Genomic DNA, 23,698 nt, shown 5'->3' with positions numbered 1-23,698 from the left:
CTGTGTGTCTATGAATCAACGACCCAACCCTGTTCCTCCAATTGGAGGCTAGACCTTGACAATGACCAGCTGGGGCAAGAGGCATGGTGTTAACTTTCTTTCTCCCCAGATTCCTTTTTCTCCTGCTGAGTGTTTCCAGTATTTTCTATTTTTGTTTGGAGCAAAAATGGGTTACAACATACACACACAGCATATAACAATCACTTATACATAAAGATATATAAAATAGATACACATACATATATGTAAATATTTTCTGCCATGGACTGAGGCCTCACCAACGCTGCAAATTGGGACGTGCAGGAAAGCCTACAAACACCCCAATGAAGACCTGTTGCTTGGATGGAAAAATAGCTCCAATATTTTATGAAACAGCAGAAAATTAGAAATTAAAATAGCGCTGTTTGCTGTGAAGTATTTTTTACTTTTCTCTTTCTAATAGCATTTCAATTCTATCTAATAAGAAACCTCAACTGCAAAAGAATTTTGATTCAATTTTAAGCTAGAAAACTTTCAAAGAGATTCCTGTAATGTTTAGTAGACTCACAGTTAATGTATTGTTTCTGATCACCAACAATTGATTGTTTGTTTCAATCTGTGCAGCTGGAGTCAATGCTATGCTTTGAAATATAGCCTAAAATAAATGGTGAAGAGGTTGTTAGTGCGGGTTTTAAAACTGCAATCATTTAATTGACAGAAATACATGTGAAAAGTTCAATTTCATAATTTAATTAAAAACATATGCAATCCATCATGGCTTCATTCTGGTACCCTGAATGTCAAAGAAACATTCTCTCAGCCTATTGGATTCGCACTGTGAGATATCAGAATATATTTAAAATTGTAAAGGCTGCTGTTCCTGGCCATAGTATTTGAGTAATTATATCAGTGAGATCTGGATCATAATAAGTTGTCCATTGACATTCAGTTGGTGAAAATCAGGATAAATTCAACTAATTCCTACCCAATCGGTCTACTCTTTTCCATCAACAGAAAGATGCTGTTGACAGCGTGATTCAGTGGCACTTACTCTGCTCATGGGCACTCAGGTTTAGTTGTACCACTGAGCTTCTGACCTTACCACACTCTTGACTCAAATGTGGACCAAACAGCCATACTCCAGAGGTGAGATGAGAGTATCTTCCTTTTACACTACTGCAGCACTTAATCAAATGTGGCTTTAAATGATGCTAGTAAAACTGAGGTCAAAGGACATATTAAGGAGAAAACAAGGCAAAAGCTAGGAGTGTGAAGAAATATTGCTTGGATGTGTGCAACACTGAAAACCCTGAAGCTTAACATGATCCAAGACAAATCAGCCTGTCTAATTGGCACCCAATGCCTAAACTTACATTCCACACACCATGACTGTCATCTTGCTGGCCATGTTGTACCAAAAAAATTCACTGCAGTTCTAAGGTTGTAATGTCATGGTTACTCCCTGTGCCACGTGCTAGTGAGGAAGGTAATTAAAAAAGAACACAGTAAAATGTGTGGTTGTGAGCAAAAGGGCAACAAGATATTGATCCTCCTTAGGATCAGTTTGGTTATCTATGTGTGGAGCCACAGGAGATTGCCAAGGTCTTAATGATTATATCTTTGAATTTACTGTGGAGAATATCATGGAAGCTGGAAATTTCATAAAATGACGAATGATATGTTGAATCATATCCAAATTACAAATGAGGTGGTGCTACAGTCTTAAAGCACATTAAGATGGTTAAGTCCCTCAGACTCAACCAAGTGTATCCTACCACATTTTGGGAAACTTGGGAAGGAAGTCCAGGGGCCCTGGCAGAGATATTTGTCTCATCAGGCATGGCCGAGGTACCTCAAGTGTGAAGGGTGCCTATTTGTGCCTTAAGGGCTGCAAGGAGAAGTCTGGGAAGTACAAGCAGGTGAACCTGATGTCAATAGTGGGAAAGTTACTGTAGGAAATTATGAGTGACAGGATTTCCCAGCATTTTTTCAGAGATGAAGTGGGTTAAGGCCCGTTATGAGCTAGATGTTGTCCACATGAACATTAACATGACCTTTGACAAGGTCTCACATGGTAAGCTAGTCCAGAGATAGATGACATGGGATCTAGGGTGAGGTTGGCAACTGAATAAAAATAAATAGCTTGATGGTAAGAGTCAGGGGGTGATAGTGGAGGGTTGTTTTACCCATTGGAAGCCTGTGACTATGAGTATTGTGGGAATCTGTGCTGAGTCCACTGTTGTTTGTCATCTATATTAGGTAATAATATATATGATTTAGTTAAGAATATCATTGGCATCGTAAGTTTGCAGATGACACTAATATTAGTGGTATAGTGGACATTAAAGAAGATTATCTAAAATTACAACTGGATGTAGGCCAAGGAACGTCAGCTGGAATTTAACTCAGAGACTGGTGCAAAGCCTCGCATTTTGGGAAGTTCAATCAAGGCAGTTCTTACACAGTGTATGGCAGGATCCTGGAGAGTGTTGTAAAACAGAGAGGTGAGTTGGATGCATATTTAAACTGTATAAGATGTCGAAGAGAATGCACTTGGAGTAAAGTGTGCAGTTCTGGTCCCGAGCTATAGGAAGGATGTCACGAACAAGCAAGAAGTTGTGGAAAAAGAACGGAAGGGTGGTACTAAAACACTTAAATTATAAGGACAGCCTGGATAGGCATTGGACTTTTTTTTTCCCTTGAAACATGGACTATCCCAGCACCTTATAATCTTACATACCTCTATTAAATCCCATCTCATCCTTTGTCGTTCCAAAGAGAAAAGTCTAGTTCAGCTTCCCCAACGGCAATATCTTGGTAAATGTCCTCTGTACCATCTCTAAAGCTTACACATTCTACTTATAATGAGGTAACCAGGACTGAAGAAAGTACTCCAAGTGTAGTCTAAATGAAATTTTATAGAGCTGCAATATTACCTCATAGTTCTTGAACTCAATCCGTTGACTAATGAAGAACAACACACCAGAGACTTTCTTAACCATCCTATCAACTTGTGTGGCAACCTTGAGGAATCTATGGACTTCGACCCCAAAATTTCATTGTTGCCCACACTGTTAAGAATCCACCCATTTAACCATGTACTCTGCCTTAAAGTTTGACCTTCCAAAGTGCAGTATTTCACACTTATCCAGATTGAATTTCATCTCTCAATTCTCCACCCAACTTTGCATTCTGTCTATTCCCTATTGTAACCTATGGGAACCTTCTTCACTATCCACAATATCTCCAACTTTCTTATCATCTACAAACTTATTGACCCAGCTCTTCTTTGTCCAAGTCATTTATAAAAATCACAAAGAGCTGGGGTCCCAGAACAGGTTCCTGAGGAACACCACTAGTCACCAACCTCCAAGCAGAATCCATTCCATCTACTACTACCCTCTGCCTTCTGTGGGCACATAGCCAAGATTCAATGGATTGCATGCATCATGACTGTCTGGATGATCCCACCATTGAGACCATATCAAATGATTTATTAAAAACCATATAGACCATACCCACTGCTTTACCTTCATCAATTTCTTTTGTTGCCTCCTTGAAATAAAACCCAGTTAGGTATGGAGGCATATTCTGTCCCTCACAAAGACATGATGATGATCCCCAAGAAAACAATGCTTCTCTAAATGCTCATAAATCAAGTCCCAAAGAAGCCTCTCTAATAGTTTGCAAATGACTGACACAATACTCATTGTTCTATAATTCCCAGGATTCTCCCCATTACCTTTCTTAAACAAGCGGATTACATTTCACATTCTTCAGTCCTTTGGTACCTCTCAGGGAGGACTCAAAAATCATTACCATGCCCAGAAATCCCTTCCCTTCTCCCCTCTCTGCCTTCCATAGGGCCCACTCCCTCTGTGATTCTCTCAGGCCATCATCCCTCCCCACCAATCGCACCACCCCCCCCCCCCCCAGCACCTTCCCCATTGGCTGCAGAAGGTGCCACACTTGCACCCACACCTCCTCCATCACCACAGTCCGGGGCCCCAAACAGGCCTTTCAAGTGAAGCAACACTTTACCTTTATATCCACAGAACTCATTTACTGCATTTGCTGCTTCCTGTGTGTCCTTCTCCTCATCAGAGAGACTGGTTGCAGATGGGGGGGGGGGGGATAATTTCGTTGAGCACCTTTGCTTCATCCACTACAGTAGCCAACTATTTCAATCAGAGTCACTCTCCCAGACTCTCCCAGATGGCCTTATGTACTATCCCATCCAGACCACCCACAAAGTGGAGGATTTTCCATGTGGGCACTCTCCAGCCAGATGGCAGTAACATTGACTTTTCTGGTTTCTGCTAACCTGCTCTCCTTTTCCCCCTTTCCTTTCCAGTTATCCTCCCTCCCGTTGATTGCTGGTCTCCCCTCCTTCCCTTCACAATCTATCACCTCTTGTCTTTACCCCTTGTTCCTCCCTCCTACACCTTTGTTTCGATGCCTACTGACATTCTTCCATACCTTGATGAAGTGGTCAAGCCCGAAACATTGGTTATGTATATAGGACACTGCTTGACCTGCTGAGTTTCTCTCGCATTGTGATTTTACCAGAAACCCCTTCCCTCGCTTCCTGTAGTAACTTAGGACTTACCCTTCACTGGTCCCAGAGACTTGTCTATCCTTATATTTTTCAGAAGATCCAGCTCTTCCTCTTAAACTTCACATGGTGCAGCACATTAGCCTGTTCTACACTGACCTCACATACAACAAGATCCCCCTCCCTGGTGAATACTGAAGCAAAATTTTAATTTAGGATCCTCCACCTTCTCTGCTTCTAGGCTTATTTCCCTCTATATCCAGAAGCAGCCCTACCTTCACTTTAGTCATTCTTCTGTTCTTCACGTACATGTAGAAAACCTTAGGGTTTTCCTTAATCCTACTTGCCAAGGTCTTCTCATGCCCCATTTTAGCTCTCCTAAGTCTTTTCTTAAGTCCCTTCCTGGCTACCATATAATTCTCATGAGCCTTTCCTGATTCTTGCTTCCTAAAACCTCATGTAAACTTCCTTCTTCTTGACTTGTTGTCTCACCTCTTGTCAACCATGGTTCCTCTACCCTACCATCTTTTCCTGTATCAGTGGGACAAACTCATCCAGAAACCTGCACAGGTTGTCCCTTAAACATCCTCCACATTTCTGCTGTGCATTTTCCTGATAATATTCCTAATTTTCTCACCAAAGTTCTTGCTAACCCCATCATAATTAACCCATCCCCAATTAAACACTTTCTCATTTTGTCTACTCTTACTCTTGTCCTTAGCTATGCTAAAGATCATGGAGTTGTGGTCACTCTAAAATGCTTACCCACTGAGAGGTCTGTCACCTGACCAGATTCATTATCCATTATTAGATGCAATGTGGCCTCTCATCTAGGTGTGTCCACATACTGTGTCAGGAATCCTTCTTGGACACACCTGACAAATTTGGTCCCACTGAGCTTTTGGCTCGAAGGAAGTGTCAGTCAACATTAAGGAAATTGAAGTTCACTATCACAACAACCAAGTTATTTTTGCATCATTTAAAAATCTGTTTACTCATCTGTTCCTCAGTGTTCTGGCGGCTATTTACGAACCTATAGAATACTCCCAATAGAGGGTTCACTCCCTTCCTGCTTCTGACTTCTATGGCTTTGACATGATATTCTCCTATGCTACTGTTGTGGTACTCTCCTGGGTTATCAATGTTTCACCTCTCTCCCCATACCTTCTGAAACATCTAAACCCAAAAACATGCATCTGCTAATCTGTCCTTGCGACAGCTGTAATGGCCATGATATCGTAATTTCATGTACTAATCCATGCTCTAAATTCATCGTCCTTACTTTTGATGCTCTCTCATTAAAGTAGACACTTGTCAATGCGTCCAACTGACTGCATTTATGTTCCATCCACTGCCTGACCTTGTTTAAAGTCTCATTACACATGCATTTACCTTTTCACCAATTGCTCCATCATCTAACCTGGATCCCACTTGTTGCAGAAAATTAATGTGCGTTTTTAAATAGGCAGAGATTTCTAAATCTTTGGTCATCATCATCAGGAGGAATAACTTGACAATCCAAATTTCCCAAGTTCAAATACTGCCATTTTAAATCTTTTTTGGGGGAAAGGGAAGATATAGAGATTTTTTTTGCACAACTTTTTTTGAAATGTCATAAGAAGTACATCTTAATAAGCTAATTTTATAACAGTTTTAAAATCATATGGTCAACTTAGTGAATTAGATATTAGCCTAAAGATTTGCTTTGGTTTTCTTAATCTCCCATTGTGACTTTATGGAAATACTTCCATCAATTATTTACAACATGTTCAGGGATTTTTATTGATCTTCAACATGATTAATAATGGGAGATCAAAAATGTTTGGCAGAAATATTATCCCCTTACATAAATACAACCAAGACCAAATTTATTTGTCATAAAATTATGAAGACTGTTACCTACATTGATAAATGTGCCTTCCCAGATTCTCGTGGTAATATTGATTACATATTCCTTGTTCATTTCAAGGTTGCTCATTGTGCAAACAAAGCTCTCACAGATGGCATTTTCACAGTTCTGTAAGAAAAAATAAAATTGTACCAGGAATGTATTCAGGATTGAATCTTTTATATTAGGTTTTTTAAAAATCTCACATTTTCCTCAGATGCAATGTTGGTCTACTTAATAATCTATTTGATTAGAAGTATGAGGTGTCAATTATTTTTGTCCATCATCTTGTCCAGACATCTAAAAGTTTTAACTCAAGAGATTAAGGCTCTCCCATGATAATCAGGCAACTAACAGTTGTAAGTCATTCATGTGTAATGGATAAATATTGTGAGGAATTTGGTAAGATTAGTGGGTTACATACATACACAGATCTTATTTGAAATACTGAAGACTTCATATTCAGGAACATTGCAGGATCTATGGAGAATGCTATGCACATTTCACAAGTAGGTGCTAATTGAAATGATGTCATGAAATGAATAGACCATTGTTTGGTCTGTTTAAAAGTACCTACAGGATGCTCACAGAAAGATGACTCCTGTTGTTTGCTGAAGAAGGTGGGGGTTTTTGCAAGTGAGAGAGTTACATGGACTTTCTTGGCAGTTGGAGAGAGAGAGAGAAAAGACAAGCTCAAGAAGCTCTCTCAGCTAGTGTGTGTGACACTGAAAGCAGCTGAACAGTGCAAGCTAGAAAGCTTGTTGAAACAGAAAGTTCCAGAGCAGTGGATGGCTGGAAGTGCTATCTCTTTGATGTTTATCTTAGAATAAGTGGAACAGAAAGGAACTCTGTGATAGTCTGAAAGAAAGATATTACCATCTGGAGAACCCTGATGGGCCAAGTTTCATCAGCGAGACATTGAGGTGACTAATGGTGGTACTTCAGTTGTGGAAATCCTGGAACAACAAATCTCTCTCTGCAAACCTTGAGCGGTAAACCTTTACCTTTCGAGCACCAAAGCCTGGTGAACTTTATACATGTTAAATTCTGTGCACAGTATAAGAATTGCCTGCAACCAGAGAACTTGGAAGAAGGAGAAGTGAGATTGAACTGGAAATCAAAGGACTTTTCTTAAATTTACACACACATTACATACACGTGTGCTTAGAATTAGAAGGGGATTAATTTGGGTTAGTTAATTATAGAGATAAGTTAAAGTTTGATTCTATTTTCATGCTTAAAGTTGATTAAAAACAACTTTTGTTTTAAAAACTACTTGTCTTGGTGAATTTCTATTGCTGCTGGGTTTTGGGGTCCTTTGGATTCATAACACATGCTGAGCAGTGGAAGGTAGATACAATTAACTCTACTTCAAGCATTGTACCTTTTATCACTGTTCCTGATTATGTCTGGATAATTAGTAGCATATTGAGAACATAACTAGGTTGAAATTGTCCTGCTTGAAACCTATTCTGGAACAAGGACGTAATAGGGAGCTCTCACTGGCAGTGTGTTTTAAAATTAATTTGAGACATTTGCCAGTTACATAGAAGAACAAGATGTGGTCCAGATGCTGGCGATGTTCAAACTGTCGGTCAGAAGCTGGCAGGAGAATATTATATTCAGGCAGTCCCCTGGTTAAAAATGAGGTCAATTACCTAGGTTTGTCTTTAATTTGAATTTGTATGCAAGTCAGAACAGGTACGTATGATCCTTATTTAGTGTCAATATATACTAAAACATCTTAAGCATAATAATACAATACATAATAATGCAGCACATAGTAATAATACAGGTAATAATACAGTAGTGTGCACAATAAGAAGTAACTATACCTGCAGGAGAAGATGATGGAGAGATGACTACAGTACAGATACCCACGGCCATCCCGCATCTTTGCTCCTTCACTCGCTCCTCACTTCCCCCTTCCCCTCTTCTCGATGGCACTTCGCCCACCCGCTGCTTTACCCAGGCCACGTGAAGTTTAGCCTGATAGCGGGGTCACGTTGGCACATGCCGCTGCTTCTTCTCCTGCCCACTGTTAGTCCCTTCACTCGCCCCTGCTTCGCCCAGACTGCATGCAGCATAGCTTGACAGCGGCATCACGGTGGCACATGCTGCTGCTTCTCATTTCCCACCCCTCCTTCCCTGAGATCAATGTGGGGGCTGGTGGTGGCTGTCAGGAGGGAATGGGACAGTAGGATCAGTGCAGGGATGGTTGGTGACATAATACTAATAAAATTTAACAATTTTTGGTTATTACTATTAGAATTATGACTCAACCACACCCAAACTAGAAGTTGAGGCTATTCTACTTCCAATTGGCTTGTCGTTTCGTAACTGCAGGTTGTTTCTAAATAGGAGTTTTTAACCCAGGGACTGCCTGTAGCTATCTATCTATATCATCATCCAGGTGCCTTGCCATTTGGCATGGGCAATCACGTCTCTTCATCTGTCGTGAACTCTGACCCACAAATTGCAGTTGATGCCTCCCCTATTCTCCTTTGGTGAAGGCTCCATCTTTGAGTTGAGACCACAGTGGTTTCCCATTGCTTTCTTCAGTTGCAGTATCCATACTGGACTGGTAACCCTGGCCATTGATCAGCAGATTCATCTACCTAGCGTTTTTAGTTTTACAACAATAAATTCCAATTTGTAGAATCTGCTTGTGAAAACCATCCACCATCTACAACCTATGGCTTCATGTGACCCTGATTTGGAGGCTAAACAGATAGTACGCCTTGCCCAAGGGCCTTAAATTTCCTTTTGCTGAGTATTACGAGCCCAAAGGACCCCAAAGCCCAGCAGCAATAGATATTCACCATAACAAAAGGTTACTTAAACAAAAGTATTTTTTAATTATCTTTGAACATGAAAACAGATTCAAACTTTAACTTATCACTATTAACTTAACTAACTGAACTTAACCCCCTTCTAATTCTAAGCACACATGTATGTAATGTGTGTGTAAATTTAAAAAAAAGCTATTTGGTTCACAGTTCAATCTCACTACTCATTCTTCCACATTCTCTGGTTGTAGGTAATTCTCATACTGTGCACGGAATTTAACATGTATAAAGTTCACCAGGCTTTGGTGCTCGAAAGGTAAATGTTGACCACTCAGGAAGGTGCTTGTAGGTTTGCAGAGAGAGATTTGTTGTTCCAGGATTTCTGAAACTGAGGTACCACCATTAGTCACCTCAGTGTCTTGCTGATGAAACTTGCCCCATCAGGGTTCTCCAGATGATAACCTCTTTCTTTCAGGCTGCCACAGAGTTCCTTTCTGTTTCCCTTATTCCAAGAGAAACATCAGACAGACAGCACTTCCAGCCATCTGCCACTCTGGAGCTTCTGTTTCAGTTCCAACAAGCTTCTCCTGGCTTGTTACAGCTTTCTGTGTCACACACAGATAAAGACTCCCTTCAGTCTCTCTCTCTCTATTTGAGAATCAAAACTGCTAGCAGCATGTCCTTCTCTCTCTCACTTGCAAAACCTCTGACCTTCTCCAGCAAACAATAGGAGTTAGTCTTCTGGTCCATCTGTTGATTTAGGTAAACAATAACCTCTCAATGACCTCTGAGTGAGCACTTTGCAGAGAGGTCAAAAGCCTTGCAAAAAGCTCCAAAACAGACAACCTGACTCTGGTTGTTCTTCCAAGAAAATAGCCTATTCATTTCATGACATCATTTCAATTAGTACCTACTTGTGAAATGTGCATAGCATTCTCTATAGTTTCTGTAAAGTCATTGAATATGAATTCTTCAGTATTTCAAATAAGATCAGTTTTAAAGTGTCTGTATGTATGTAACCTTCTCTAATTTTACCAATTTATCTCCCCAAAACATTCCCAAATATTTCATCACATGAGCAATTGCGCAGCCCTGACAGCATATCCCTGTCAATTTCAGAATACTTAATGTTTCTAGTTAATTGTAAAATGCCCATGCACATCCATGCAAGGCAAAAACAAAAAGAGGTTTACATATCATCAAGAATCACAGGTGGCCACTATCTCTTAGGTCTACAGTATATGCTTGTCAGTGACTAATTTTTGTGTTCATCTCCAATTCTACTAAATAAGTTGTGAAGGCAAATGTTCTCATTGCTTCAAGGTCTCAGTTTCTTCTTTGGGAACTGGTGCAGAACAACTTGAGCTCCTTGATTTTCTCCTCATGTAGAGGGACCTCCCTCAAAGACTGTTGCTGCGCCCACTTCCTTGCATTCTGATGCCACCTTGCCTTCTGGAGGAGGCAGCAGACTGGGCTTACTGTTGAGTGATGTGTTCTTATATTTTTACAAACCTAAGGTGGAATGTATCTCCCAGAGGAGTCTTAAATAACATGTTTTTCAATTATCTCACTGACCCATTGCCTATCTGTGCCATTTGTGACCTGGACAAGATTGCATACCACATTTGTAGTGAGGGGTTGCAAATACTCCTATTAATATAGAAACATAGAAGATAGGAGCAGGAGTAGGTCATTCGACTCTTCGAGCCTGCTCCACCATTCAACGAGATCATGGCTGATCTTAAAGTTCAGTACCCCGACCCCGCCTTCTCTCTGTAACCTTTAATACCCTTATACTGAAGAAATATATCTGATTCCCTCTTAAATATATTTAATGAACCTGCCTCCACTGCCATCTGTGGCAATGAATTCCACAGATTTACCACCCTCTGGGTAAAGAAATTCCTCCTCATCTCGGTCCTAAATGGTTTGCCTATTATCCTCAAACCATGGCCCCGGGTTCTGGATTTTCCCATCATTGGAAACATCCCATCTGCATCCATTCTGTCCAGTCCTGCCAGAATTTTATATGTCTCTATGAGATCCCCTCTCAATCTTCTAAACTCCAGCGAGTACAATCCCAATTTGCGCAATCTTTCCTCATAAGTCATTCCTGCCATTCCAGGTATCAGCTTGGTGAATCGCCTCTGCACTCCCTCCATTGCAAGAACATCCTTCCTTAGATAAGGTGACCAAAACTGCACACAATACTCCAGGCCCTGTACAGCTGCAGTAAGGTATCCTTGTTCCTATACTCAAACCCTCTTGATATGAAGGCCAACATACCATTTGCCTTTTTAACCGCCTGCTGTACCTGCATGCTCGCCTTCAGAGACTGATGTACAAGTACCCCTAGGTCTCTCTGCACTTCCCCATCTCTTAATCTATTGCCATTCAAATAGTAATCTGCCCTCCGGTTTGTATTACCAAAGTGGATAACCTCACATTTATCCACATTGTAGTGCATTTGCCATGTATCTGCCCAGTCCCTCAATTTATCCAAATCACACTGGAGCTTCCTGACCCCCTCTTCCGTGCACACAACCCCTCCTAGCTTAGTGTCATCTGCAAATTTGGAGATATTACATCCAATCCCCTCATCCAGATCATTAATGTAAATTGTGAACAGCTGGGGTCCCAGTACAGATCCTGTGGCACCCCACTGGTCACCGCCTGCCACTCAGAAAATGAGCCATTTATCGCAACTCTCTGTCTTCTACCTGCCAGCCAGTTCTCAATCCACATCAATACTTTGCCCCCAATCCCATGAGCCTTGATTTTGGAAGCCAGTCGTTTATGTGGGACCTTATCGAAGGCCTTTTGGAAGTCCAGGTACACCACATCCACTGGCTCTCCCCCATCTATTTTACCTGTCATCATCTCAAAGAATTCCAATAGATTTGTCAAGCACAATTTACCTTTTGTAAATTCATGTTGACTCTGTCCGATCCCTTCTCTGCTAGTCATATGCTCCACTATTACATCCTTAATAATGGATTCCATCATTTTGCCCACTACTGATGTAAGGCTCACCGGCTGATAATTCCCCGCTTTTTCTCTACCCCCCTTTTTAAGTCAATCTTTGACTTGTGACAGATTATGTTATATTTTATATTGTATTAAAGAAGATACATGTTTTAAAGAAGATAAATAGTGGCAGGTTTTTTAGTGTAGGTCACAAAAAGATACAAACAGTGCCTTTGCAAAAACTTTGAAGAGTGCCTATAAGGACTTCGCAAGTAGGTGTTAATTGGACATGCTGTGGAGTAATGGATTATTGTTGTGGAAAGCAACAGATAAACAAACTCAGAAGATTGGGTCCGGTGCTGCTGTCTGAGTGCATTTTGGTGTTCTAAGAGGGTCATGTGGTTTTCTTTGAGTGAGGGAGGGAGAGAGAGAGAGAATTCAGTTCTACAGTTCAGCAGCCACAGCTGGGACTGGAACATGACAAGCTGGCAAGTTTGTGGAAAAAACCCCTTTTGAAGACAGGTTGTGAGTTATAGTTCAGCCTGTTCAAAGCCCTTGTCATCTATACAAGATGGCTGGCTATATAATGTTTCACTTGAAATAAGGGAAACAAAAAGGAACTCTGTGGTGACCTGAAAGAAAGAGGTTATCATCTGGAAAACCCCGATGGGGCAAGTTTCTTTGGTAAGACACTGAAGTGGCTGATCAGAAGGAATCAGATTGTGTCCAACAGGCAACAAAGCTCTCTCTGAAAACTGACAAGAACCTTCCTGAGTGGTAAACACTTACCTTTCAAGCACCAAAGCCTGATGAAATTCATAAATGTTCAATTCTGTGCACAGTATAAGAATTGCCTGATACCAGTGTGTGATAGTACAGATCTATCACCAATGTACATAGTGTATATAGTTACTGTATCTAGACTGTGCTTACAGCGATTGGCTGAGAGCTAAGCCACACCTATTGTTTGGGCCTTAAAGGGTTGTGTCCCTAGCCAGGTCGGATCATTTCGGACTGGTCGGCCACCTGTGAAGAGCTCCGGTCTTTTGCTAATAAAAGCCTTGGTTTGGATCAACAAGTCTTTGGTTCTTTCGACGAGCTCTACAATTTTATTAGCAAAAAGATTTTTTTTTTTGAAAGGGATGGAGCGTTTAACTCGGCCAGAAAAACTTGATATCGACCCACAGTCAGCTACAGCCTTCAAAGCCTTTAAGTTCTGGCTGCTGAACTTTGAAAACTTCCTGAGATTCATTCAGGTAGAGGAGGATAACCAGCGTCTAACAGCATTGCTGTCTTTGGTGTCCTTGAGAGTCTACGAGAACATCCAGGATGAGACCACTTACACCGCAGCCATAAAGGTACTGAAAGGACTGTATGATCAACCGGTGAACAGAGTTCATGCCCGGCTCATGCTTGCGTCGAGGAAGCAACAGCCCAGCGAGTCCAGCAGGGCATATTTACAAGGGATTGGGCAAGGACTGTAACTGTGTGGACAAAACTGCTGCCGAGATCACTAGCGACCTCGTCCGGGATGCCTATGTGGCCGGGCTCCGATCGAACGAAGTGAGGCTGCGTTTGCTCGAGCAAGGGGTAGAAAAACTAGAGGACGTGGCTCGGATTGCAATCACAATGGAGGATGCAGCCTTAAAGTCCACCGAGCTCTCTAGGGACTGGACCCCACATTCTGATGTGAGTAGAGTGCCCTTCTACCCTACCCCTGACGGCCTGTCGGCTGCTGCTACCCTGCCCCGTGCGAACCCGAAATGTTATTTCTGCGGGAGGGACAAGCACAGCAGGTCCCAGTGCCCAGCAAGAAAAGCCAGGTGCCAGAAGTGCCTTAAAAAGGGCCACTTTGCTGCAGTCTGTAGGTCTAAAATGGCCGCCAGCAAGCACAGTGCCTCGTGTGAAGCTCAACCGCCACTATCCCATTCAAACTCTTCTTCCCCAGAGCTCTCGTCCAATGAGAGCGAGGGCTCCCCTGCACGGCAACGCCTGACGTCACGGAGACGCCGAACCCGGAAGGGGCAACCCACTGTCGCAACCATGGTGATGGCCTGCCTCTCGCCCCCGTGCGGAACACTTGACACTACCGCCGCTACCGCCGCTGCTGCCGCCGCCACAGACACCCCCGGGGCTGACGCTACCGCCGCTGCTGCCGCCGCCACAGCCACCCCCGGGGCCGACGCTACCGCCGCTGCTGCCGCCGCCACAGCCATCCCCGGGGCCGACGCTACCGCCGCTGCTGCCGCCACCACGGACACCTCCGGGGCCGACGCTACCGCCGCTGCTGCCGCCGCCACGGACACCCCCGGGGCCGACGCTACCGCCGCTGCTGCCGCCGCCACAGACACCCCCGGGGCCGACGCTACCGCCGCTGCTGCCGCCGCCGCCACGGACACCCCCGGGGCCGGCGCTACCACCGCTGCTGCCGCCGCCACAGACAGCCCCGGGGCCGACGCTACCGCCGCCGCAGCCACCCCCGCGGCCAACCAGGTGCTCACCCTAGCGTCCATCGCTGACGACCGCCAGGGCCCGACCGCCAATCGCGAGCAACTACAAACCTACAAACAATGAGATAGACAACAGACTCGCCAAGGCAAATAGCGCCTTTGGAAGACTACACAAAAGAGTCTGGAAAAACAACCAACTGAAAAACCTCACAAAGATAAGCGTATACAGAGCTGTTGTCATACCCACACTCCTGTTCGGCACCGAATCATGGGTCCTCTACCGGCACCACCTACGGCTCCTAGAACGCTTCCACCAGCGTTGTCTCCGCTCCATCCTCAACATCCATTGGAGCGCTTACATCCCTAACGTCGAAGTACTCGAGATGGCAGAGGTCGACAGCATCGAGTCCACGCTGCTGAAGATCCAGCTGCGCTTGATGGGTCACGTCTCCAGAATGGAGGACCATCGCCTTCCCAAGATCGTGTTATATGGCGAGCTCTCCACTGGCAACCGTGACAGAGGTGCACCAAAGAAAAGGTACAAGGACTGCCTAAAGAAATCTCTTGGTGCCTGCCACATTGACCACCGCCAGTGGGCTGATATCGCCTCAAACCGTGCATCTTGGCGCCTCACAGTTTGGCGGGCAGCAACCTCCTTTGAAGAAGACCGCAGAGCCTACCTCACTGACAAAAGGCAAAGGAGGAAAAACCCAACACCCATCCCCAACCAACCAATTTTCCCCTGCAACCGCTGCAATCGTGTCTGCCTGTCCCGCATCGGACTTGTCAGCCACAAACGAGTCTGCAGCTGATGTGGACTTTTTACCCCCTCCATAAATCTTCGTCCGCGAAGCCAAGCCAAAGAGAACAAACCCCACTACTTACCATTCACCCGCCACAACAGCACTTCCGGGAGGTTCTCCAACCTGTTCCTCGAGCGTTGACTACGTCATCCCGTTGCGTGACGTCATCCCGTTGCGTGACGTCATCGTGCAAAACTCACCTGTCATCTGCTTCAATAACATTAAACCAGCAATGCTCTCATCCCCTCACCAGAGCAATGGAACTGATTAAAGTGCATGGACACTACACCAATTGCTTATTTGACTCTGGGTCAACTGACAGTTTTATCCAGCCAGATCTGGCCCTCCGTTGGGGACTTGACATTATCCCCACTACCCAGAGGATCTCATTAGCGACGAGGTCGCACTCGACTGGGATAAAGGGGTATTGCATCGCCACGCTGGAAGTACAGGGCGTGACGGTCACCCACTTTAAATTATTCGTCCTTCCCCAATTGTGCGCCCCAGTGTTGCTGGGATTAGACTTCCAGTGTCAGTTCCAAACGGTGTCCCTACACTTTGGGGGACCCCACGCCCCCCTCTCGGTCTGCCATCGCCCCACTCCCGAAGCACCCGAGCAACCCTCCCCCGTGCCCCGGGGCCAATCCTGCGGCCTTTCCACACTCCGGATTGCCCCGCCAGCACTCTTCGCAAACCTCACCCCTGGCTGGAAGCCTGTGGCCACCAAAAGTCGGCAATATAGTTACGAAAACAGGCAATTCATTAGGAGTGAGGTGCGTAGATTGCTGGATGAGGGCATCATCGAACCCAGTTCAAGCCCCTGGAGAGCCCAGGTGGTGGTTGTCAAGAATGGGGAAAAACTACGGATGGTGGTCGACTATAGCCAGACCATTAACCGCTTCACACTCCTGGATGCGTACCCCCTGCCACGCATCACGGATGTGGTGAACCAGATCGCCCAGTACCGCATTTTCTCCACTATTGACCTACGTTCGGCCTACCACCAGCTCCCGATCCGCTGCGAGGACCAACCATTCACGGCCTTTGAAGCGAATGGGCGGCTATATCAATTTCTCAGGGTACCATTCGGGGTCACAAATGGTGTCGCGGTCTTCCAGCGGGAAATGGACAGGATGGTGGACCAGAACGGGCTAACCGCTACCTTCCCGTATCTGGACAATATCACCATCTGCGGCCACGACATGCAGGACCATGACGCCAACCTAGACAAATTTCTTCAAACTGCCCGTCAGCTAAACCTGACTTACAATTTGGACAAGTGTGTTTTCCGCACCACACGACTCGCTATTCTAGGTTGTGTGGTGGAAAACGGGATAGTCATGCCAGATCCTGACCGCATGCGTCCCTTAATGGACTTACCCCCCCCACATACCCAGAAAGCTCTCAAACGCTGCCTGGGCCTTTTCTCGTATTACGCCCAATGGGTTCCAAACTACGCCGACAAGGCACGTCCTCTTATCAAGACCACCTCTTTTCCCCTCTCGACTGAAGCCACAGCGGCTTTCGATCGAATCAAATCTGACATCGCTGCTGCGACGCTGCACGCGATCGATGAGTCTGTCCCGTTTCAAGTCGAGAGCGATGCATCCGACTTCGCCCTGGCAGCCACCTTGAACCAGGCCGGTCGGCCTGTAGCCTTCTTCTCCAGAACCCTCCAGGGTCCGGAGAGTAGACACTCCTCGATCGAGAAGGAGGCCCAGGCCATAGTTGAAGCGGTACGTCGTTGGAGACATTACCTCGCTGGGAGGCGCTTTACACTGTTGACTGATCAACGCGCGGTCTCCTTCATGTTCAGCAACACCCAGCGTGGTAAGATAAAAAACGACAAAATCGCCAGATGGAGAATCGAACTCTCCACCTTTAACTATGACATCCTGTACCGGCCTGGTAAGCTCAACGACCCGCCTGACGCGCTCTCCAGGGGGACGTGCGCCAGCATACAGATGGACAGACTACGGAAACTCCATGAGGCGCTCTGTCATCCAGGGGTCACTAGGTTTGCTCACTTTGTCAAGGCGCGCAACTTACCCTACACAGTTGAGGAGATCCGCTCCATGACCCGAGCCTGTTCGGTGTGCGCCGAATGCAAGCCCCACTTCTTCCGTCCGGATAACTCCCACGTTATCAAAGCCACCCGCCCCTTCGAGCGTCTTAGCGTAGACTTTAAGGGACCCCTACCGTCGACCAACCGTAATACCTACATCCTTACGGCCATCGACGAATACTCCCGCTTCCCATTCGCTGTGGCCTGCCCAGACACCACTGCCACCTCAGTGATACAGGCCCTTCACAGTATTTTCACCATCTTCGGGTACCCCAATTCCATCCACAGTGATAGGGGGTCCTCATTCATGAGTGCAGAGCTGCAACAGTACCTTCTGGAGTGTGGTATTGCTTCAAGCAGGACCACGAGCTATAACCCACGCGGTAATGGCCAGGTCGAGAGGGAGAATGCCACCATATGGAGAGCGGTTACACTGGCTCTCCGGTCTAAAGGTCTCCCCACCTCTCACTGGCAGGAGGTTCTCACTAGTGCCTTACACTCCATCCGCTCCCTCCTATGTACTGCAACAAATGCCACCCCCCCACGAAAGGATGTTCCTTTTCCCGAGGAAATCCGAATCGGGAACCACTGTACCGGCATGGCTCACCGTCCCTGGCCCCGTCCTTTTGCGACGCCACGTCCGGCACTCAAAGAACGACCCCTTGGTCGACCGAGTGACTCTACTCCACGCGAACCCACATTACGCATACGTGGAGTTCCCAGACGGGCGGGAGGACACTGTTTCGGTGCGGGACCTAGCTCAGGACGCGGTAGACCCAGCAAACCCCCCAACTCCTTATGCTCCAGGCCCCGTGCCGCAACAGAAGGACCAACAGCACCCCAATGACTCGGGCCACCCTGCCGACAAAACGACTGGGGAATTGAGCGACGGAGCAGTCGCACCCGATGAGCCCGCTGGCGACACCACTCCAGCGACCCCAATCCCGGCACCACGGCGGTCACGCCGGATGGTCAGACCCCCTGACCACTACAGTCCTTGACCTACCCCTTCCTTTTCATTCTCTCCCTCGTTTTTGTTTTTTTTTCCCAGGGTCAATTCTCCAAGAAGGGGTGAATGTGATAGTACAGATCTATCACCAATGTACATAGTGTATATAGTTACTGTATCTAGACTGTGCTTACAGCGATTGGCTGAGAGCTAAGCCACACCTATTGTTTGGGCCTTAAAGGGTTGTGTCCCTAGCCAGGTCGGATCATTCCGGACTGGTTGGCCACCTGTGAAGAGCTCCGGTCTTTTGCTAATAAAAGCCTTGGTTTGGATCAACAAGTCTTTGGTTCTTTTGACGAGCTCTACACAGTGAACTTGGAGGAATAAGAAGTGAGATTGAACTGTGAATCAAAGAACTTATCTGAACTTACACATGCACTTAGAATTAGAAGGGGGTTAAGTTAATAGTAATAAGTAAAAGTTTGATCCTGTTTTCATGCTTAAAGATAGGTAAAAACAACCTTTTGTCTTGGTGAATTTCTATTGCTGCTGTGTTTTGGGGTCTTCTGGTCCCATAACAGATTTCAGATCCACACTCCACACTACCCATGTCAGAGGGTTAGGACCTCCTCGTGAATGACACCTGAACCTGATGATATCCTATAAATCTAGTCTTCCCATAATCTAAGGAGCTGTTACTCTAGCAGCTGATATGAGACATTCAAGGAAGTGAAAGAGAGTAAAGGTGCCAATATGCTTGTGAATTTCAGCGTTGGTGAATATAGTGTGTTTAGGATTCTGCTATTTTTGAGTCCTATAAATATACAGATTACTTGAATATAGTAAGACTATGAAACTAAATTCATTGTTAATAATTAATTTTTTTTTTAGATATTCAGCACAGTGACAGGCCCATCTGGTCCATGAGCCCACACTGCCCAAATACATCGAATTAACCTACTAGTTCCATATGCCTTTGCAATCTAAACTATTCTAATGCAAGATCATTCAACAAAAATATTAACTGTACTCTGCCGGACCTGCTAGGTCTTTTTGGTCATTTTCTGTTTACTCCAAATTCATCTTGGCTGTGGAGATTCTTTGTGTTCCAGTGTTGTTTTCTTTGCAAATAAAAATAGCTTAATACATCATGAAAATATCGATTAATGGATATAAATGCTACAAGGTGTAACCTGGCAAATGCATTTGTTTAATCACCAGGAAAAAAAAACAGGCTATGTGAATACTTTAAATATATCAACTGATTCCAAACTTCAGCTCCCAGTTGCCATCTCTGTTAGTCCTACAATGTTATGGCTGTACAAGTACTAATGCATTGATGGCTTAATCACCATTGCATTTCTCTGCACCTTGATCACTAAGATCCCATCCACAGTAAAGAAAAAGAAATGTGATTAAAAAGTATTTTAAAAAGAATTTAATAATACATTTTAACCCCCCTTAAACCTCCCAATCCCTTAACTGAAAATTATCAAAAAATTATTAAAAACATAAACAGAGTGAAATAAAGATAAATAGGCAAAAATTTTAACTAAATTTGTCTTTCAAATGAGGCTTGGTGATTTCATTTGAATGAAAGGCAATAGGTTAGATGAGCCAATTCTGGCTGTTGTAAAGCTGAGGGAGCAGATAAGGTCTATCTGGCCCCTCAGCTGAGCAATCCTGGAATGCCCCAGGATTGCTCAGGCATGGAATTCTGGTACATGTCATCATGCATTCTGCAAATGGCCACAGTTCGCAATAGAAATCCATCATCATCGGTGCATCCCATCTTGCCTAGTGTTCATACATTTTGCCAAATGTTGGCCAAAGAATAGTTTGCATACTAATAAGATCGTATCTTACCAAATCTTTCATATCGTGGAAGTGTTCATTTCCAAAAGTTGCAGAATGAGGTGAGTGTTTGATATTCAGTTTATCTACTTTTTCTTTTAAGTCACAAATGAAGTTATTTTCCTGCATTATTTTAAAAACAGAAAATATCTAAAATAAATGATCAAATACCAGTAAAAATCTTTCTTTACTTTATGTTAGATTCTGGTGTGAAGTAAATCATAAAGTAGGTATGTAATGATGATTTATGTCTGGGACCTATAGTTTAGTTGATGTAATATTGCAAAAATAATATAAAGTGAACTACCTGGTATTCAGCAACTGACCAGGTTTTCCACGGAATTGGACATTTTGGCATCCGCGGTTTGACTTTCATAGCCCTTCGGATGTTTTGGCACCCACAGTTTGGCGCTGCCCTGGCTCCCCGTCCCACTCACCTTCTGCTACCGCCTGAATCCCTCGCATTTCAGAAACTCTCTCTCCCCCCCAGGAAACTGCTCCCTCGGCAAACATTTTGGGATTTATTGGTATACTTATTACACAAATAATCACTTATATGTAATTAAACTTACAATAAATATATAGTTATAATTTACCAAAGGGCCTTGTTTTTGATTGTTCCGTGACTGTTTTTAATAATTTAAATATATCACTATAAGCTACTAAAAGCCCTTGTTTGCCAGGGAGCATTTTCCTTGGGGGGGGGGGGGTGGACACAGAGTTTCTGCTACGCCAGGGGTTCAGGCAGTGTGGTGGGATGAAGTCAGTCAGTAGACGCTGAGTGGGGCTGACGGGCAAAAATGTCTAGCACCAAACTGTGACCACCAAAATGTCTGGCTCCAAAATGTGGGTGCAAACTGTGAGGGCCAAAATGTCTGGTGCCAAAATGAGGGCACCAAAATATCGTAGTTTTCCAGTCACTTGAGACTCACCCTCAAAATTCCTAACTAATACACCTGCATTAAGATTAAACAGTTAAAATGACAAAAATACTCTTCTGAACAAATTTCACTTGCATGGATATACCTGTATAAACCTTAAAGCATTTTACTTTATTTTCAGTCATATTTTTTGAAAACATTTAACTATTACTGCATCTGCAGCTTCCTCCTCCTCCACAGAGCTGCCTGAAAGACAAACAATAACATAGATAATTATCCTCCCCCCCAAGTTTACTGATTAAGCTTTATTAATATACTTAATAATATACTAATAAAGATAAAGGCTCTTACTATCAGGGACGAGAAGTCATTTTAAGAGAATTACACCAATGGTGAAGGACATCAACCTACTGCTCATCCTGGGCAACATCGTTACTGTTTCACACAAATTTATTCAAACAGCTGTTACAAGCAAAACCCAACCAAGACATTCCACTGGCTGAATATTTCCTCCTATCTTCACCAAATGTTTGTGTTACTTCAGAAAACATTTATTTTTACAACTGTAAACATTTATTTATTTTTTATTTATTCTTAATTATTTTAATTTCTATTTATTTGTTTATTTTCCTTAATTTTTTTGCCATTTGCTTGATGTTTCTGGTTGCTTGAATTCCTGACAACAGGGGTTTTACTGTATTTACATCTTTTTTGATCAGCCATTCTTTTTGACTGCTAAACTTTCTGAAGCAAACAAGATTATGAATTTCTATTCCCAGCAGTAAATTCCACCTGAACCCACCCAGCTAAATATCAGAGCTCTTATATTTTCTCCATGAGCAATCCAATTGAGAACATCAGACAAGTTACGTGCAGCTGACTAATATCCTCTCATTTTGGGCATTCCCTCACATTTGAGGAAGACTTGCTCTCATTTTGTTCTGAGGAGGTCAAGATAGGCCAAGCTTGATTCTTTTAATATGGAGTGTTCATTGCATTCTAGATACAACACAGACTTTATGAGCATGAGATCTTGGTCACATTGTTCAGGGCACTGAAGACTATTGGAGTCTGTTGGAGTCTACCCTGCTAGATAAACCTACACTGATTTTGCAGACAAATGGACACTTACATACTGTATGTTCTTGTCCATATTATCTTCCTTGGTTCTCCTTCCTCACACCTCGCTATCTTAATCATCTCTCTCCCTTAGTTTCTTCTTCCCTCCCTTCCATCCTCCCCTTTCACTAACCTCATCTTGACAGTTCCCTCATTCATCCCTGTCTTTCATCTTTCTTATTGTATATCAGCATGAGAAATTGTTGTTTTGAATGACGAAAGCTACCATAACCTATGAAATGTAGACAAGCATTTATTACATTGGTGAATATAGTAATTTATTTATACAAGTTTTAAATGTCTCTACCCTACACTGCATACTGGATATAACCAGAAAAAAAAAATCCCTAATGAGAAATTATACTTGAGTGATTGGAAACCAAAGTCTCACATTGCTTTATTGGATCTTATCTGCGAAATCAAATGTCCGATCATCAAATGTCATTAAGTTTGTGCTATTTTTGGACTCCCCCATTCCCTCTTTCCCCAAATGAAGCATTTTACTACATGTAACCTGTTAAACCCATTCAGAATTTTACACTGATATTGCATCTCAGTTTACTACATTCCAGAGTGCAGTCACATATTAAATACTTTTTTCCTTGTGAGATAAGTCAAATATCCCAGGAATGAATCTGTTATGTGATAGAGTTAATTTTGTTGTTGGATGATGATGCAAAACAGAAACTTTGATTCACCTCCTTTTTGTACATTTCTCCCAAATGTATTGCCACTGAAGTAAAATATTACATTTTATCAAAAATACACTTTTTCCCAAAGTACAAGAAATTTGATTAATTGAAATGGGTAGTGATTAATTTTATTCTTTTGCTTCGTTCTTCATACAAAACTTAAAACAAAGCTGTCATAGGAAAGACCTTTAATGCTTTTGAAAAGTTTTTTTAACTGAGAATTATCATGACGTACCGGAAGTGTGTTCACTCCAGTGAGATACAAAAGTCGACTGTTGTCTTTTGTAGTTACTGGTATTTTAACAGTAACATAGGTAGTCTGAATTGGGAAATGTCCAGTATTGACCTATAAAATATAATATTTGTGGATTAGTTGCAACTTCAATTATAAGACTTCTGAACGGTTACAAATAATCTTGTTTCATCACTGCATTAATAGTCACATGAATGTCTTGTTCAAATCATTATCACATAAAACAATTCCATTCCTTGCTTTCCTGTACTTATTTTCTGCTTCTGTGATGATCAGTTTTATCGATTTCATAAAATTAGCTGAAAGTTATCAGATGGGAACAGACTTTTTAGTCAAAGCAGAAGCCACAGGAACATCTTGGGGGGGTGTAACCACTCATCAGAATAGTTTAAATAATCCAGCCTCTTCAACATCAAGTCTACATGGAGAGCATCATGCAAAAAAAAAATTTCAC

The 23,698-nt window shown here is 43.5% G+C and overlaps 1 protein-coding gene across 9 annotated transcripts in view; it reads right to left on the bottom strand.

Moving 5' to 3' along the window:
- Positions 1–23,698, bottom strand: part of LOC138757275 (integrin alpha-2-like) — a 214,641-nt gene that overhangs the window by 3,495 nt on the left and 187,448 nt on the right. For 8 of the 9 annotated variants that reach the window (XM_069924323.1, XM_069924324.1, XM_069924326.1 and 5 more), the window contains 4 exons: positions 23,227–23,337; positions 20,312–20,422; positions 6,438–6,551; positions 548–634 (listed from right to left, as the gene is read on the bottom strand). In XM_069924323.1, the coding sequence (XP_069780424.1) occupies positions 548–634; positions 6,438–6,551; positions 20,312–20,422; positions 23,227–23,337 (423 nt within the window). Of the gene's footprint in view, positions 1–547; positions 635–6,437; positions 6,552–20,311; positions 20,423–22,431; positions 22,532–23,226; positions 23,338–23,698 lie in introns of those variants that run through there. The other variant, XM_069924332.1, reaches the window with a different exon arrangement.

This window comes from Narcine bancroftii, chromosome 3 (assembly GCF_036971445.1).
Source record: "Narcine bancroftii isolate sNarBan1 chromosome 3, sNarBan1.hap1, whole genome shotgun sequence".
In the NCBI taxonomy this organism is placed as follows: domain Eukaryota; kingdom Metazoa; phylum Chordata; class Chondrichthyes; order Torpediniformes; family Narcinidae; genus Narcine; species Narcine bancroftii.
Note: the sequence above shows the minus strand (reverse complement) of the source record. Positions and strands in the feature narration are given on the sequence as shown.